Consider the following 20,078-nt stretch of genomic DNA (forward strand, 5'->3'; position numbering starts at 1 on the left):
TGATGGGACTTTTGCATGCTTCAATCATACATAGATGCATGTGCATGTGACCATCTCCTTTTATCAATTTCAAGTATTTTCAAATCTTATACCAAGGATAATTTTATAAATAATTATAGGTTTTGATAACTCGTTATCTGATATTACTTACGTGTTCGAACTGCAGGGTCTATCCAACGTTATAACGAACTGTAAAATAAAATGTAGGTCCGGAGTTCGACGAACCCGCTCCGATGCTTAAACGAGTTTATGATTGGATCGGATTGAAGTGTATGAACTAATTGAGAGATGATAGTTAACACACCGAACCTTGTACTAATACCTGTTTATTTATAATCAGTGGCGAAGACAGGATTACTCGATTTGGAGGGGGGGGGGGGCAATTTTACACGTGCGTTCGCAAAAAAAAAAGTTTTTTGCTAAATCGAATTTGCTCAATTTTTTTTTTTGTATATATACGTGTTATAATTTGAACGGCCAAGAACCAATTTTTAAGTATTAATGTCCAATTTCTCACAATTAAGTTAGAAGTCGTTTAATAGTCCTAACATGTAAAAAAAATTGGATTTAGAAAGGGCTGAACATGTAACAAAAATTAAAAAATTTGATTTCAGAGGGCCTACCATGCTAAAAAAATTAATAATTTGGATTTAAGGAGGCCTAACATGCCAAAAAAAATTAGAAATCTTGTTTTATGGAGACCTAACCGGCCAAATTTTTTTAGAAATTTGGATTTAGAGAGGTCTAACAGGTCAAAAAAACAGAAATTTGGATTTAGAGAGACTTAATAGGCTCAAAAAACTTAGAAATTAATTTGAATTTAGGGAGTTACCTAATAGGTCTAACGTATTAAAATTTTGAATTTTAGACAAACCTAACACGTAATGTAGAGCTGTCAAAATGAGTCATAACTCATTTATTGACCCATTTAACCCATCATTTAAATAGGTTAGGGTTGACCCTTTTATGGATTGGGTCATAAAGAGGTTGAGCCATTTAACCTATATAATAAAATGGTTGAATAGGTTTTTGGCAGGGTCAACCCAATAACCCATTAGTTTCTTATTCATCTTAAAACAACCACAAATACTTATTCTTTAATATTAGTAAATTTGAATTATTGAATGAAATTTGAATTATTCATCCACTAAATCAGAATTATTCTTTTCATATTATTCTTTTCATGCTTATTCTTTAATATTAGTATATTTTTCAATTCATTATATATAGTTTCCTTTGAAATAATATATTTATTTATTTATAAAATGTGAGGATGTGAGGCTATGACGACAACCCAATAAATAATTTCGTCAAAACATTCATTTATTTAATAATTAATAAATATATTTTTTTTATTTCTCATACAAAACGTCTAAAACAAAAAATAATATTCTCTAATTCCATGAAATATTAAATTATATATTCTCAAAAGAAAACTTATAAAATTAAGGGTTAATTTAAAAAAACACATGGTTTCATGTTTTCATAGATCAGAAATTCTAAAATTCCATAAGTTTCTAGAATTTAAAATTCCAAAATTCTAGAATTTTCTGGAATTTCAGAGCTCTGAAATTTTTGAAATTTCAGATTTCTAAAATTTCAAAAATTCTGGAATTTCAAAAATTCTAAAATTTCAGAATCTGAAGAATTCTGGAATTTCAGAATCTGAAGAATTCTGGAATTCCAGAATCTGAAGAATTCCAAAATCTGGAAAATCTAGAATTTTAAAAATTCTAAAATTCCAGAATATGAAAATTCTGAAATTCCAGGATATGAAAATTCTGAAATTCTAGAATTCGAAAATTCTATAATTTTAAAAATTCTGGAATTTCAGAAATTCTAAAATTCTAGAATTTCCAATATTCTAAAATTTCAGAATCTGGAAATTCTGGAATTTCAAAAATTCAGAAATTCCAGATATTCTAAAATTTCAGAAATTTTGGAATTTTGAAAAATAATAGAATTCCAGAATCTGGAAATTCTAGAATTTTGAAAATTCTGAAATTCTAAAATTCTAGAATTTCCAAAATTCTAAAATTTTAGAATCTGGAAATTCTGGAATTTCAAAAATTCAGAAATTTCAGATATTCTGAAATTTCAGAAATTTTAGAATTTTGAAAAATTCTAGAATTCCAGAATCTGAAGAATTCTAGAATTTCAAAAATTCTGGAATTCCAAAAATTTGAAAATTTTGAAAATTCTGAAATTCCAAAATCTGGAATATCAAAAATTCTGAAATTTCAAAAATTCTGAAATTCCGTAAATTCTGAAATTTTAAAAATTTTGGAATTTCAAAAATTCTGAAATTTTGAAAATTCTGGAATTTCAAAAATTCTTGATGATTTAAATGATTACTACATTGTTGTTTGATTTTATAGAACATTACATTATTTGGACTAATAGTTTTTTACGTGTATGTTAATTGAAATTCAAATGAACAAATTTTTAATTAGATTTAGTTAAATGGGTTAAATGGGTCAACCCATGTAACCCATTTAATAAATGGGTTGGGTCATTTTGACCTCTATACAAATAGGTTATTACAACCCATTTATTAAATGGGTTGGGTTGGGTCAACCCATTTATTAAATAGGTTGGGTCAATCTTTTTAGCCATTTTGACACCTCTAACGTAATGGGCCATTTTGGGGGACTAATTCAACACCCCGATAATTTTTTTTTTAGACAAGGGGCCGAAACTATCCGGGGTCAAGGTGGTTCCGGCGGCCAGAGGGGCCTGAGCCCCCCTGTCTACGCCCCTGTTTATAATGTTTGTTTATTTTAAATTTGTCACATCTTTAGAAATTCTTATGAGTTTATGATTTCTCATCCCTTAGGAGTCCGAATATTGGGAGGAATTATTTAACTTTTAGGATTTTGTTTGTGATTGGGAGTTAAAGCCCGCTTATCAAATTTGGGCCTCCATAGATGTCTCTGGACCATTATTGTTGAACTTGGGCCGCTTTCATTTGGACTTGGACTGCTAGTTTCCGCACGTGACCTTTTAACCCAAAAAATGTGGGAATGACGACATTGTAATGTCATTTTGCATTATATCAGGTTTGGATCATTCAATACCATCCGTCCACATATATATATATATATATTAGAGATAATTAGAAAAGTTATTATTTAAATTTTTGGACCAAATGTTTTTTTATATGGTATCGGGGACTTTCAAATCAATTGTGATTTTTACATGATCAGTGAGTGATCAAGTGAATTTGGTCAGTCACCATTAGATTTAAGTTTATTAAAATCTTATGATGGAGATTAAAATCATCGTAAAAGGTGTGAATCTAAGCCTTGCGATGTTTTTAATCTCCACCATAAGATTTTAATAAGTTTAAATCTAACGGTTATTAACAAAATTCATTTGATCACTCACTACTAGGTGAAAATTACTGCAAATCAAGTCATCGATAATTTTAATTTGGGTAAATAATTATAAGGTCCCTACGTTTTTACCTAATACACTACTTAGTCCCTGTATTTTTAGAAATAATTATATAGTCCCCCAGTTTTTGTTTTTGTTAACTCCTTAGTCTTTATGCTTGAGTCAATGGTCAAACTATACTAAATAAATTTTAAAATACCAAAATTACCCTTTACTTTATGTTTTAATAATAAAACATTTATTCTTTCCTATTTTATATAATTTTTCTCTTTTTTCCTACATAATCATAATCTCTCCAATATAAACTTCAATATAAAGTAATTGATTTATTTTTTTATTAAAGATTGGTTAGCGAGAAAGAGTAAGCGGCGGACATCCCAGCTATGCTGGCACCCCCACCACAGACCCAAAAAAGCCCCGAACCAAATTTATTAAAAGAGTAAATAAATGTCATAATACAAAAAGAAAAAAGAATAAAATGAAGCTAAAGAATTAGGAAAAGCGATAAACGCAACGTCCTACACGAAAAATTAATTGATTTATTAATTTTTATACAATTATAAAACTTTAATTAATAACATAAAATTTATTGACTAAAAAAATGAATGAAAAATATTTCAAAAATTATTAAAATAGGAGTAATACTATCATTGTAAAAAGTTTTTACAATTCTAATAAATTTTACAAATGAAAAAAAATATATAATTTTTACAAATTTATAACAATATTTAATGTTAGTTTAAATATATTATATTAAAAATAAAAAAAATTAATTACAATTTAAGAAATTTAATAATACATTTTTTCAAGTATATATAGTTCAAAAACATCATTAAAACTAATTAGATTAAATTTGAAATTAAAGATAAAAAATTTTATGTATATAACTAGGGGCAATTTTGGACTTTTATTTAGAAAAACAAATGGAAGGACTAAAGAATTGATTAAGATAAAACTTAAGGACCTTATAATAATATGATGGACTTAGTAGCGTGTTAAGTAAAAACATAAGGACCTTATAATTATTTACCCTTTTAATTTTGACTCAATTGTTACTTTTTACGTTGTCCATACTCAGCTTTATACGAGTGATAACGGTAACAATAACAAACTATAACCATTTTACAAATTAACCACTAACTAGATGTGGTAATAACATGAAAACATATTTAACTCTTATACCCTCAAGTTGGATTATGAGCTAAATGTACTGCAAAGTGATTATCACAGTATAATATTGATGGATTGACAAGTTTGTAAACTTTAGGCAGTCAGTGAATGTAACATGGATGGATTGGTCCATTTGTATTAGGGGTGGGTACGGTTCGGTTAACCGGTTTACAGGGAAAAAAAATTAACCAAACCGTTATCAACGGTTTTTTGACCATCCAAACCGAAACCGGTCCATACCAATCGGTTAACCATTAATTTTTGGTTTTTAACCAATTCTCACTTGTTAACCAAAAATCAACGGTTAACCATAATTTTTAACTAAACCTAAATTTTTAAACAATATTAAACTACACATAATTTCAAGGCTTAATGCATATTTACACTCTTAAACTTGGTAAGTTTTGCCTATTGGCACCCTGACTTTTTAAATAACATATCGCACACTTATAGTTGGCTTTAAAAACCTATAACACAACTATAGTTGACATTAAAAACCTATCACACACCTAAAGTTGGCTCATTCGGACCTCCTGCACACAAAATTGTTGATTTGTCATCTTTGATATAGAGCGAACTAATACGTTTTTCTTTTTTCTATAGCACACACAACGACCTCGTCTGTCAAAGATGTCAGATCAACGATTTTATGAGCAAGAGGTCGGAACGAGCCAACTTTAAGTGTGTGATAGGTTTTAAAAACCACGGTTTTGATCACATGGACCTTAATGACCATGCACTATTTGATCATTCGCCATTAGATTTGGGCTTATTAGAATCCTAAGGTGGGGATTCAAACCAACTATAGGTGTGTGATAAGTTTTTAATGCCAGCTATAAATGTGTAAAAGGTTATTTAAAAAGTTCAAGATGCAATGGCAAAACTTGCCAAATTTAAAGATGTAAATATGCATTAAGCCTAATTTCAAATATCCTCTAATTTCCCTGATGTTATGCTATCCATCCATAAAAACAGATTAAAAATTAAAATGAAAATAATCCATCCATAAAGTGAAAGTAATCAATCCAAAAAAAAATAGATTAAAAATTAAAATGAAAAAAAGATGGAAAAATTATAAAACTAGGCCAAATGGGAGACCCATTTACATATTTAACCCATTTACTCTACCTACTATATATATAAACTATTTTTATGTGACTTTCCCATAATACCCCTACCCTTCCCACTTCCCCTTACGCGATCAGTTTCTCTCCCCTCTTCTCCTTGGTGCGCGAAACGGCTGTGGCTCCTCCATTAATGATTTGAAGACTTTTAATCTTTCTATCTTCCTTTAAATTGTACGAAATCTGCACTATTTCTCCAAATCACAATGAATTTTCTCTTTTCATCTCTTGATTCTGCAACTTCCTAATCCTAGAAAACGAAGTCATGGTTCTTCATCTTCCTGTTCCTGCACATTACTTGGTTTCTTTTTTCTTGTTACCATCAAAGAAATGGTTATTCTACGTTATTTCCATCGTTTCTCCCAGTTTATCATATTGTTATTGTCGCTTTTAAGGGTGAAAGGCGCGAAAAATGTAAGTATCTGCTGTTTTTTCTGCGTTTTTCCATGAATACACTTCGCGTAGTCGATGATTTCGCGAAGATCTGCGAAGAGAAAGAGCCAGTAACGTGACGATCTACTTCGCGAATCGATTAGTTCGCCAAGTCTGCGAGTAGAAAAGTTCATGATTTCACTCGCAGACTTCGCGAAAGCATTGATTCGCGAAGTAGATCGTCACGTTTCATACCTCGCATACATCACGAAAACATCGATTAGCGAAGTAAAATCATCTCTTTCCCTGCACATTTACATTCGCATGCTTCGCTAATCCTCATTTCGCGAAGCCAAAATCTTCTTTTTCCCTGCCTAACAAGATTAATTTTTCCTGAAGGTGGTTGATTCCATAACATCCCTTTCTAGAAGGCGGCGTATTGAGCTGCATTCCTTCTTGTATAGGGAGAAACTTCCCTCTAGATTGGCACATTCACTTTAAAATGATTCGTGAGAAGAGATCGTGCCAATCTTGGTGTGCACCATGGGACACGTCCATCCCAAAAAGTCTGGACTTCCATTTCTCATCCGCTTCAAAATTGGTACTGGATTAGTTAGGTTCACTTTGAAGTGATTTGTTAGCTCATCCGCTTCAAAATTGGTACTAGATTAGTGAGGTTCACTTTTACAGTCTTGATCACATGCACCTTAATGAGCACGTAGAATTTGATTATTCACCATTAGATCTAGACTTATTAGAATCCTAAGGTGGAGATTCAAAGCATCCTGAGGCTTAGATTTAATACATCTATATCTAACGGTGAATGAGCAAATTCATTTACTCTTTAAGGTGCATGTGAAAATTCCTGTCACTTTTAAGTGATTTGTTAGGAGTTTATTGTGGCAATCTTATTGTAAATTTTGATAATATTATGATTTTAATATTGTTATTGTGGCAATCTTGTTGTAAATTTTGATAATGTTATGATTTTAATGTTAGAATTTGTTGTTTGACATTTTTTGTTATATATCACTTCGCGAATTAACTTCAAAAAACATCCAGACTTCGCAATATGCTAATTAAATTCATCAAGTAAACCAAACATTAGCTTCGCATACTTCACAGGCTTCACATATGCTAATTAAACACATATGCTAATTAAATTCATCAAGTAAACCAAAACATTAGCTTCGCATACTTCGCATATAATCGAATCTGCAAAGTCAGACGGGAGAAAGAGAGACGCGCATAAATATTGAGGGTATTATGGAAAAGTCACACAAAAACAGACTAGATTTGTAATGGGTTGAGTAAATTGGTTAAATATGTAAATGGACCTCCCATTTGGCCTAGTTTTATAATTTACCCAAAAAAGAAAGTAGTAATTAAGTTTGATTAGCAAATAGATGAAAGTTGCTACAATAATCATGTTGAAGAAAAAAAACAAAATTCTCTTCTTCGGTTTTTATTCCAATTAGCAAAACCTACTAAAAAAGACAGGAATATTCACATGGACCTTAATGACCAAGTGAATTTGGCCATTCACCGTTAAATCTAGGCTTATTAAATCTAAACCGCATGATGCTTTGAATCTCCACATTAGGATTCTAATAAGTCTAGATTTAATGGTGAATGACCAAATACTGCATGGTCATTAAGGTCCATGTGATCAAAACCGAAAAAACATATTCTACTAATACTTTAGCAGTACTCATAAATTGTATTGCTTACAACAAAATCACATCTTTCATATTTTCTTTGGTGCTCATTTTTTAGCTGTGGAAAGCAAGAAAACAAAATGCATTATTGTAAATCTGGATCAAGTAAAGCCTTACGAAAGATGGAGGTATCAGCTACTTTTGTAACAGCATACGCAACCTAATTCACAAACCCCCAATATAGTTTGCAATACTAAATACTAGTTAAGTACTATCATATTCCCTAACACATTGAAGAAAAGGTAGACTGGAAGTTGCATAATAAATTTACCGGCCCTCTGCAACTTTTGTATAAGAAATAGAACATTCATTGAAGTTATCTCTTTGATTCAGTAATTGAATTTTTCGAATAAATAAAACTCGAACTAATCAAATAGTTCAGAAATAATAATAATAGCATATAGAACCAAATCGATATTTAAAATTCATTTGAAATGTCAAAATAAAGAACCAAATCGATATTTAAAATTCATTTTAACCCAAATTTATTCTACAAGCTAAGTTTAGAGGTTAAATTCATTCCTTATCCGATAGTCCTGGCAGCCAAAAACAATTTAAAAAAAAATATCCAATATCATTAGTTGAAACGGCATTCTGTAAATTTCTCATTCTAAAACCAGACTTAACAAAATATCCATCAGAAGCAGTTCAAAATAAGGAGAAATAGAGATTTATGATTCAAGCATGCTTATTGTGGCTCTTTTGATGTGCATTCCACTGAATCAGCATCCAAATAATTGATGTACCTTATTAAAGAAAAGGCTAAATTAATAAAGATCACAAGAGAAGCATAACGATTTAAAACAAGGATAAGAATTCGTAGTAATTTCAACAGTAATCCAATGGAGGTGATGATAAAAGGTAGTACCTGCAAAAATGCCCACAGTTGACAAATTTCTAATTGCCATCGTCTGGTATACTAGGTATTCAGTCAAGAAGTGTCCAAAAGCATAGATGAAGGATAAGAAAGTTGCCAAATAAAGTGGCTTGTTATCAAGGTTGAATGCACACAGAAAACAAAGTGTGCAAGTTAAAAGTGTCCAAACTCCAAATGTCCTCCCATGAACTTCAGTCACTGGAACACGCAACAGGCAGCATAATTTACATTATCAAAAAATAAGACATTTAAACGCATTCACATGAGATGTAGCTACTATAGTTACATACCATTTGATGAATGATTTTCATTTTGTTTTGTGGCAATACAAGTTTCTTCAGCATTAGAGACGAAAGTGTGCATACATAGATCTCAACTCAAATCACAGTGCAAGCAATATTATTGACCCGGTCACCAATTTCATTGTGTTTGTACTCCATCAGTGATTATTGCTATCCCTATACATTTCACACGCTTTTTCTAGGCTCATGGAAAAAAAAGGTGAATGTTAATTTCGACATACTTTTCAATTGCAAATGTGATTTAAATCTCACTGCAGAAAGAAGCACATTTACAGGCTAATAGAGAGTCATACCAAGAAACGGTGTGTTTTGCATCTAATAAGTAAAATGGTGTGTTTTGTATTAGTTCGAGAGTTGTTAGACTTCAGTTCTGTTATTTATTAAGCTGTATATAAAAAAAAAATTGTAATAATTAGATTGATTAATGAGAAAGATAGAAAGTTCTTCTTCTTCTTCTTCAAGTTATCTATTACAGGGAAGCATGAATGTTCAAACCACCCTCTCATTGTTTTCTTTATTTGTAATACAATGTTTCTCTAATGATACACAACACCTCATACATGCACTCAAAAGAACTATATCACATACACTGGGGATACAAATCTACATAGGTTACCCTGAAATTGGACAATCCTTATCTTTTTCAGCAGTAGTAAGCCTCCCGATGCATGGAATTTTAAACATTTAGGTGCCTCCCCAAAACTTGTATTTGCATCCCCATATAATTTACTTATACTATCCAATCATCACAATATAGTCTCCTACGCTAAATACAGTCAGAGAGGCATTGCGCATACATGAATGCCAAAAAAAAGGTTCCAAATCTGCATTCTGCTAATAAAACTTGTTGTTTGTCCTATTTTATTCATAAGTCAAAACCCATCATCTGCACTTGTTCAAATGCAAACACACACCCTCCCTCCCTCGTAATCTTGGTAAGAATTAAGGGTAATTCAATTTTAAATATTATAGTTGAATCGTCCCTATAAATCGAGATCCAAATTTTATTGGTTATGATAAACTGTGTTCCAATGCACTATTATTCATCTTCTTGGTTTTGACACTTCCACCAAAAACAATCACTCTAAACTATCAAATCAAATAAATTTTCACCAACGCCTATATATAATATTTCTAACCAAGATCTAAATAAAAAGCCAAATCTTCCAACGTCCACCTTAAGAAAACCAATAATTAATATCCACCTACATTAACAAGTGCAAGGGAAAGACAAAGGGGGGGAAACCAATATAAAAATTCAAATGAAAATACTTCAGTTATATCCAAGTAATGAACTAGGTGCTAGCTTGCTTAAACCATAAACTGCAAATTAAATATTTTCCCCCTTTTTGCATTGGACAGATCATGAATAACTTTGAGATCTCTTGGTGGAGATATTAAAAAAAAAATTGAGAGAGGGAGAGGGAAATTGAAAGCTTACTGGTAGTTTTTGAGAAGACAGCGAGCCTAAGAGCCCAAATGTCGAAGAAACCGAACCATACGGAAGCCAATCGAAGTGAACCCACCAGCATCAGCCACCATCCCAACGCTTTCATTTTATCTTTTTTCCTTATTCTTCGAAATGCTATTCAATTCGAAGAAATAATCATCCAATTTTCATGCACCAGAACTACGCCGTTTTCTCATATCCCTGAATGCTTAACAGTCTCACGTTAGAAAATATCCAATAAAGAATATTTTATAAGACAAAACTCAACTTACATCTACTTATGTAACCCAAAAAAAATTCCATGAGCTCAGATTATTCATTAACTCAGCCATTGCTTTACAATTTTTCAAAGGAGTTCAGATTATACATGAGTTCAGATTTCGTACAATCTATACATGAGTTCAGATTATACATGTGCTATTCTACAATTTTTCTCATTAACTCAGCCATTGCTTTACAATCTATACATGAGTTCAGATTATTCATTAACACCATTTAAATTGAAACTATATAGATTATTCAACAAAGTCAAACTATATATTAGTTAGGGTAAAACTAAAAAAGAAAACAGAAATGCAGATTCTAACATAAGTAACAAACCTAGAAACCCAGAAACGCAGATTCGAATAATTACCTTAATCAACGACGACGTCGACGGTGAGAGGAGGCGATACTGTGCGAGATCGGATCGACAGTGTGAGGAGAGACGGACGGCGTGTGTGGAGATCGGGATAAGGAGGAGGAACGACCGACGGCGGTGTGAGAGGAGGAAAGACCGACGGCGGCTGTGTTCTTCTATTTTAGTTTTGGTGTGTGAGAGGAGAATAATAGATTTGTATGTATGTTGGGCTTATGAGTTATTTGGGTTGGTCTAATATGGGCCCTGTAACGGTGTTTGGGAAAATTACATAGAAATTCATATTTTAAAAACTATTTATAACTATATCAAGTCATAATTTTGGATTATATCAAACCTAGTAAAATCAGTACTTTTAATATATTTTAAAGTTTAGAATTTATAAATTAAAAGTTTAGAATATATTTTCTAGGGTTTATGATTTATGAATTGGAGTCTGTCATGTTTAAATTATGGTGTAAAATCATAATATATAGAGAATAATGACAAATTAAGAATTAAATTTGGTGATTTGACTTAGTTGTAATTTTGTACTTAGTTAGGATATTCATGTAATTGACCCCTGATAAAAGGTAAGTTTGCAAGCGGGTTTTGCTATTCACCACCCCCAAATAACTTATCACCGCCCTTCTTGGACGTTTTTGTCCCTTTCATTTTTCCATTCAAAAACTTAATATTCTCTCTCTCCCGAATAAAAAATTGGATTTATGAAAAATAAACCGAAAACATCGAGGAAATCGAATAACTACCGTTCCTATTTGCATTAATTGAAATTCGTCCAAAAAAAACTAACCAATCCAATCAATATATAAAAAAAGTTCATCCAAAATGTACTAAACGAGTGCTTCACACCATCCCGCCTAAGCAGAAACGGATGAACTATTCGTTTCTGCCTAGACAGAAACGGGTGGACCACCCGTTTCTCCCGTTTCGCCATGGTAGAAACGGGTGATCCACTCGTTTCCGCCTAGGCAGAAACGAATAGTTCATCCGTTTCTGCCTAGGTGGAATGGTGTGAATCACCCATTTAGCACATTTTGGATGAATTTTGTCTCCGAATCCAGAGATGGAACTCGTGTTTTCGATTCGATTTTCAAATAAAAATACTTATCCGAGGAATCATTAGTCTTTTTCATTTATCGTGTTTAAGTCCCATGAATGTTGTTCGGGTTTTTGAATTTCGAATAAATTTGAGAGAATTTCAGTTTTTGAGTTTAAAAAATAAAAAGGGCAAAAGTGTCCAAAAGGAGGCGATGATAGGTAATTTGGAGGCGGTAAATAACAATCCACTTTGCAAAATGAAAATTTCATTGAAATTAAAAAGAAAAGATAAAGTTTAAAAAAAACCCTCTGTACTTTTATGTTTTGTCAAACTGGTAACGGGAATTGGGTTTTCGTTTCTATAAAAATGACCATTAACGACTTTAAAATAGAAAAATTCTAAGAATTAAGTTTAGAACCAAATTTTTCTAAGCTTAATTGTTTTTATTTTCTAAACGGGAGCTGAGTTTTTTTATGGAACCAAACTTTTTATTTTCCAAAATTATCATTTTCAGAGATTTCTCTCTCTAAAGATTTTGTCAGAGATTAATATAAGATATATGATTGAACTTTAACTATAAACTCGAGCTTTTAGTTTAAATGGTTCCATGACATGGTATCAGAGCCTCTGGGACCAAATACTCGAGTGTTCGAGTCATGTCAACCTCATTAATATGTGGAATTAAAAACACATGGCGGAAGGGGCCTGTGCGTTTGTGCGTGGGTGTGTAAGATATTAATATAAGAATTAAATAACCTCCAAATTAAAAAGTTTAAGAATTAAAGTTGCTTATAATATCATCAAGGGTACTCTACCCGCTGGTACCCGACATTATCCAATCCTAATGGGACTATTTGTACCATGTATAAAAATGTATGGGACCAAACCATTACCCTAACGGGTAATGGGACGGGTACCCATTACCCGTCATAACTTTTTTATATATTAAAATATATTATTGTGATTTAGATGTGAGATTTGAACAACAATCTTTTATTCTTTGACGTTAAGTGATACCAAACTACTTTATTTTTATTGATTAAGATTCAATTTGTTCAATTTTTTAGATGGATGATTTATTAAATTTATACTTTGTTAAATTTGTAATATTTTTTATTTTATTTATTGATTCTTAACGGGTAAAGGTACCCACGGGTATCGTGAATTAAATGGGATGGGTATGGGATGCAAAACATATATCCGTTAGAGTAATAGGAATGGTACGGGTAATTAAAAAATAAACGGGTAAGGGTTTGAGATTGACACTATCCGTGGATATCCTACTTGTTGCCATCCATCCCTAAATAGTAGGGTCAAATTAACTAAAATTTCTTCATAAAGTAGGGAGAGTACTTAATTAATTAATAGGAAATGCTATTCAAATTTCTATAGCTATATCATATATTTAATGAGATTTGCAAATATTTTTCAAGAAAATTGCACAATGAATAATTTCAATAATGAAATATATTAAGTTACATTACATTTTATCAAAAAAAAAATTTTATAGCTAGCTAGATATTAATTGTGCCAAAATATAAACAATATTAAAGAGTTCTATATCATAAATTTATATAGAGGTGACTATTCTAATATTTTAGAGGTTTCAATTCTCATATTCAAATTTTTTTATTAGTCTTAATTTAACGAATATATATTTAATTGATTTTTAACTGAACCAAAAAAACTTAAATAAAAGTCAAACTTTTGAAATAATTTACAGAAAAAATAGTATTGCTAAAAGAAAAATCGTGAAGTAAATTTTGGAAGTTCTCGTGTTATGCTCTTATTGTTGAGCTGTAGTAATTGATAAAAAAAGGGTTAATGTGTGCTATTGTTGTCAAATTTTTTATTCTATTAAATTTAGATACAATATAATACTTATTTAGAATATCTCAATAATTATTATATTATAATTAAAATAAATTTTAAATTGGGAAAGTATAACATGGCGCTTAGACTCCTAGAGTCGGCTCCTATGATTCTATGAAGCATATATCGTAAAATTATCTTATATTAATTAGGTATACTTCTTTTCAAAAATTAGTTATATTTAAGAGTACTACTTAAGATTTTTATATAAGATTCATACAAAAAAGATATAAATGTTTATATCGATGAGAAAATTTACTTTTTTCAAAGAATATTTTCAAGGAAAGTTAGATCTAAATTTTTCAAATTAGTAATTAGCTTATTAATTTAGTGTTGTGCAATTCATACATGTAACTTGTGTGAATATTGGAGCGTGTTTAACCGAGCTTTAAACTCGAGCCGGATCAAGCTGAGCTAAAAAAGTTAATTCTCAATTAAACTTAACTTAGATGTCTAACTAATGTATTTATATTTAAAAACAAATTAAATTTATACTATGATTAAAGAATAATAAAAATACAACAACGTGAAATTTCATTAATTAATTCAATAAATGTCAAAGAACAATAATCTTAAATATAGTTATTAAAATTGGAGTGGTTAAAAAAACGAAAAATATAAAATGTCAAGGATTAAAAGTTCAATTGGAATTTAAAAATATTCGTAAAAGTTATATTATTATTTACCTTTTTTTTTGAAAGAATACTGCACTTTATTAATTAACTAGGGGTAAATCCCTCCTGAATACATTATGTAGCCAAATAGGGAAAGAATATGAATAAAAAATATTTGCATTGGAACGAGCCTGCCGAGCTACACTATGAGCAACCTCATTCGCTAATCGAGGAATAAAATCGACATTGAAATTGTCGTTTTCAGATAGAAACCCCTGGCAGTCTTGAATAATCGCTCCAAAATCCGATCTATCTTGTACTGAAGATTTAAGTCCTGTCAATACAACTAGTGAATCCGTTTCAAACTCCACCCTCTGCCAGTGATGATCCGATGCCCATGGCAACGCAGAACGAAGTGCCAGCGCTTCAATTTCCCTGAGATTCTTTAAACCATGGTAAACTCCACTATAGTACGCAATGAAGTTCCCGTTTTCATCTCTTAGTACTGCACCGACTCCACTATGGTTTGTATCTTGAAAAATCGCACCGTCTACATTGCATTTAACAAAACCTTGCTGTGGCGGCTTCCATTTAGCAACATCTCCATGTGTTCTATTCAATTGGGGACTTCGTTTTAGCTGCTGTCTCGCTTCTCGCCACTCTCGGATCTGTTGCTTTACCTTCTGTACCCGCCGCCTGCCGTCAATCGCATCTCCTCTCTATAGCGTATTGTTCCTCTGTCTCCATATCGCCGATAGAACACACAACGAATCCTCCAGCAGTTTCTCGCCTCCATTTCTGCCAAGGGATAGCAACCAGCTCCCTATTTTTCTGTCAATGAACACCGGAGCCAAGCTTTCCGCAGCTTGCCAGCAGGAGACCGCAATTCGACACTCCCCGAACAGATGCGCCTCGTCTTCAATCCCATCATCACAAAGAACGCAACTTTGACTTATTTGAACGTGATGCGAGACCAAATTAGCACGAGTTGGAAGACACTCGGATCCCACCTTCCAAGCGAAAGCTTTCAATTTGGGAGGAATCGATAACTTCCACAGGTCAGTCCACCATTCTACTTCTTCCCTGTTATTTAGCACCCCATCCATTGCCCGATACCCGGATTTTGATGTATAAATACCATTCTTTGTGAAATCCCAGGTTAGTGTATCTTCTCCAAACCGAATCGGCGCTGTTAGCTCATAGATTTTTTCCTCTTCAAGCTCATTAAAGCAGCCAAAGACGCGATTCCTATCCCAAATGCGCGTTCCTGGAATAAACAGATCAGCTACCACCATGTCTTCCAATCCAGGTATTGAGTAAGAATTGATTTTGAAATTTAAGATATTAGAAACCCAGGGATCTTTCCATACACTGATAATGCTTCCATCTCCAATTCTCCATCTTAAACCAAGATGGAGAAGATCAAGTGATCACCAAACGCTCCTCCAAACAAAACTAGGATTAGTGCCTAATTTGGAGGATAGAAAAGACCCATTAGGATAATATTTGGCTTTGAACAACCTGCTTATCATCAAATGAGGATACTGAATCAACTTCCATCCCTGTTTCCCAAGCAATGCTAGATTAAACAACCTCAGATCTCGAAAACCTATCCCTCCCTGATTTATTCCATCGCATAATTTTGACCAGCGGAACCAATGGATACTTCGTTTTCCATCGGCTTTCGAACCCCACCAAAAACTATTCATCATCCGTTGGAGTTCCTCACAAATCCACTTTGGGAGAAGGAAGGTGCTCATACAGAATGTAGGCAATGCCTGTGCAACAGATTTTAGCATCACCGCCTTTCCCGCATTTGACAAGAACCGAAAACCCCAACTTCCAAAATGCTTTCTGAGTCTGTCAATTAGAAAGCTAAAGAGGCTATACTTTGATCTTCCAATTAGAGAGGGGAGACCAAGGTATCTTCCGGTATCAAGAGGAGTTGTAACCTGGGTGATATCTCCAATAATTTGTCGAATATCCTGCTTAACATTTCTGCTGTAGAAGATACCGGATTTATTCAGATTAATGGCCTGTCCTGAAGCAGCTTCGTATACACCCAATATTTCCAAGATTGTCTCAGCCTGCTCAGCCTTTGCTCCCAAGAAGATAAAACTATCATCAGCAAAGAAAAGATGTGTTATTGAGGGTGCTCCTCTACAGATTTGACAGCCTCTAATTTGGTTTTCTGATTCCGCTTTCGTTATTAATTTGGAGAGCACTTCAGCGTAGAGCAGAAACAGATACGGTGACAACGGGTCTCCCTATCTTAACACCCATCCTGGTGAAATAGGGCCAACCAGATCACCATTAACCGACACATGGTATGACACGGTTTCTACACACAACCGCATCCAGGCTATCCAGTTCGCATGAAAACCCATTCTCTCCATTACCGACCACAAGAAATTCCAGTCGACTCTGTCATAAGCCTTACTGATGTCGATTTTCAATGCTGCTTCTCCTTTAGAACCTCTGGTATGCCTCTGCATATAGTGAATTGATTCGAAGGCAATTTGCACATTCTCAATAATAGACCTTACAGGGACAAAAGCTGACTGATTTTCACTTATAATATTAGGAAGGATAGTTTTTAGCCTGTTTGCCAGCACCTTTGCAATTATCTTATAAAGCACATTGCAAAACGAGATAGGCCTTAAATCCTTCATTGACATGGGATTATCACATTTCAGAATCAGTACTACCACCGTATCATTCAAACTTGCAGGGAACTCACCACTCCTTAGCCACCCTGAGCAGATGTTAAAAATATCCTTACCAATACTATCCCAGAAATGTTGATAGAATCCCGGGTTCAATCCATCTGGACCTGGGGATTTGTCCTGGTGCATTGAGAAAGTAGCATTTTTGAACTCTTCAATTGTGAAATTGGCCATTAGATTATCATTCATCCCTTCAGTTACCACTCGGTCAACAACATCAATCGTATTATTTTGGGCACCAAATGAGGGAGAAAACAGTTCACTAAAGTACTCACAGACATGGTTGCCAAGTTCCCGCTGCTCGGATATGAGAATACCTTCGTCATTCATTAGGCTACTGATCGTATTCTGCCTCCTCCTCGCTTTCACGCAGGCGTGAAAAAATTTAGTGTTTTGATCCCCATCTCTTATCTAGAAGGCTTTGGCTCTTTGTTGCCAGAAAATCGCCTCCTGCTCCAGAACCAGCGTTAGCCGCCTCTGCGCTGCCTGATACTGAGAAACCGACGATCTGTCTTCTCTTTCCTGCAGCCTTGACAACACTGCTTTCAAACTCTCAATCTACCTTTTAAAGTTCGTTTTGAACCCTGCACTCCACCTCGACATCTCCTTCGCACAGGATTCCAGCTTAGCCGTTAAAGGGAGCTGCGAATTCTTCCTCCAATTTGTTGGAAAAATAGGCTAACGTATAGCAGCGGAAATATAAAAATTTTAACCTATTTCCATAAATAACAAGATCCGTTAACCGTTATTTCATATAAAGAGGGATAAGAAGAAATACCTTTTAGATGTTCTATCTACCATTGTAAACGAAGTGCCCACAACTCTTACTTCGAGTTCCCGAGCACAGAACAAAACAAATATAAGATCAAGTTAGAATCAACCGTTGAGTAGCAACCAAAATAGATTGCCTCTAATTAATCAACACAAGATCAAGGATAAAGAAAGAAAGATGAAAATCAATTGAACGGAAGAAAGCGGTAGAAAATCTCGTCCTCGGGCTAGGGGGTTCGAAAATTCTCTCTCTCTTTCTTAGTGTGGAATTCGAAATTCTCAAGGGTGGGGATTTCGAAAATCCCTTCGGGGTATTTATAATCTTCTTGTATCTAATCCTTAGTTAGATAGAATTAGGTTATTGAATAAGAATTCAATTCGGAATAGAACTCTTAATTATTATCTATTAATATATCTAAATATAAAAGATAATAACAATAACCTTATTGGATAATAATGGGAGTAATTTAATCTAATTAAAACTCTTAACTTAGTTATCCTTTAATTAATTTAATTCATAATTCTAATCTAATTAGAATAGATAAAATCAAATTAATTATTTATGTATTTATTATACATAAATTTCGACCCCTACAGTCACTGGGCCTTATTGGGCTCAGTTGGGCTTCCGTCAATTAATTAACATCTATCTCTCTTTTGGGTTCCAAGTCTTGTGTGTGACCCATTAGGTTCTTATTGCTTCTAGCCGTATGCAACTATTAAAATTAACTTTCAAAGAATTATATTTAATCTTTGCATAACAGAATGATGTACAGAGTATGTGATTAGCAAGTCCATAATCATTCCCCTAGAGCTATAAGAAGACAGGTTGATTCTGTCATTGACCTTTCAGTATTAGTTACGGTATAATTCGATCCTTTATCAACTACATCCTTGAACTGAATCTTATGACTATGGATAATGTCAAGTCACATATAGCGAGACGTTCGTTTTACTTGTACAGACCGAGTCAACTCAAATTAGATAGGTTAAGTGAAATCTGTATTTCAAGTCTTAAGCTATCACCTTGCAAGGATTTAGAGTCGAGTCTTCCACAAGCGATCCATGGACATATCTCCCATTTATCGGGAGTGATAAATGCTCAATCCAATATATAACGATCCCGCAATCACTTCCTGTGATACCCAACGTCTGCTGTTCACACCCCAGAGTCATTTCTGTTAAGGATCGTGTTACACCAGAGTCAAAGCGTCACATTCTGTAATCCAGAATACCAATTAACATTCCTTTGAGTCTGAGGATTATTTACACCTATTAATACCAATGAGATGAACAGGTGACAAGGATGAATCTACCCATCCTGTTATCTCAAGTCGGGTCCCCAATCCTAATGAACTACTTTTCATCGGATCCATGTAACTGTCCAGATATCTGTATATATGAAGCTTGTGAAATCAGCTTTCTGTTGGACAGAAGACATTGTTACATGCAAGTCTCAACAGTGGTATATCAATCCTAAACATATCACTTGACTTGGGGTGGTTTTAAGTTTATTATAAAGTTTTGTCTCACTTCATGCTTGTATGAACACTTTATAATCACTTTAAAACAAACTTACGGATTTCCTTTTATTAGACTTTATTTAGTGCTTAAAAGGGATTGCCTTTATATAGTTATAAAACATATATCTCATTAAAACAAATGATATAAAGAACACTTCATTTACATCAAGTTTGTATCCTAGAACAATTGTCTATAGGACACTAAACCCCAACACAATTATCACGAACTAGTTGGTCAAAGCCTTCCTCAAGAGTCCACGCTGTTTCATACCGAAAGCGACGGGTCCCTGCTCTTTTGGCTTGTATTTTCAGTTGCAGAATCACCGGCAGATGGTTTGAGTACCCGGCTACAGCGTTTTTCACTTTGTAATTTGGGAATTGTTTAAGCCATTCAGCACTAGCAAAAGCTCTGTCAAGTTTTTCTCGAATCCACCCTTCCGTGCCCCTGCCTCGCTCCCATGTGAAACGACTCCCATCCATCTCA

General features: G+C 33.3%; 1 protein-coding gene across 1 annotated transcript; it reads right to left on the reverse strand.

The window, feature by feature from the left end:
- Positions 1-8,333: 8,333 nt before the first annotated feature.
- On the reverse strand, positions 8,334-11,228 carry LOC136207191 (ergosterol biosynthetic protein 28-like). The gene is made up of 4 exons (XM_065998496.1): positions 11,044-11,228; positions 10,401-10,610; positions 8,649-8,855; positions 8,334-8,526 (listed from the first exon to the last, which is right to left on the reverse strand). Exons 2-4 carry the CDS (start codon positions 10,513-10,515, stop codon positions 8,459-8,461), a joined length of 390 nt encoding a protein of 129 aa, XP_065854568.1. The 5' UTR covers positions 10,516-10,610; positions 11,044-11,228; the 3' UTR covers positions 8,334-8,458.
- Positions 11,229-20,078: the final 8,850 nt, after the last annotated feature.

The sequence above is a fragment of the Euphorbia lathyris genome, chromosome 9 (genome assembly GCF_963576675.1).
Source record: "Euphorbia lathyris chromosome 9, ddEupLath1.1, whole genome shotgun sequence".
In the NCBI taxonomy this organism is placed as follows: Eukaryota; Viridiplantae; Streptophyta; class Magnoliopsida; order Malpighiales; family Euphorbiaceae; genus Euphorbia; species Euphorbia lathyris.

What these genes read in the sequence shown, in the direction of transcription:
- LOC136207191 (XM_065998496.1), bottom strand. Translation starts at nt 10,515, where the DNA reads ATGAAAGCGTTGGGATGGTGGCTGATGCTGGTGGGTTCACTTCGATTG. An exon ending in TGTCTTCTCAAAAACTACCA is followed by an intron (nt 8,856 to 10,400) that starts GTAAGCTTTCAA and finishes TGCGTGTTCCAG; the next exon opens with TGACTGAAGTTCATGGGAGG. An exon ending in AACTGTGGGCATTTTTGCAG is followed by an intron (nt 8,527 to 8,648) that starts GTACTACCTTTT and finishes TTCTTTAATAAG; the next exon opens with GTACATCAATTATTTGGATG.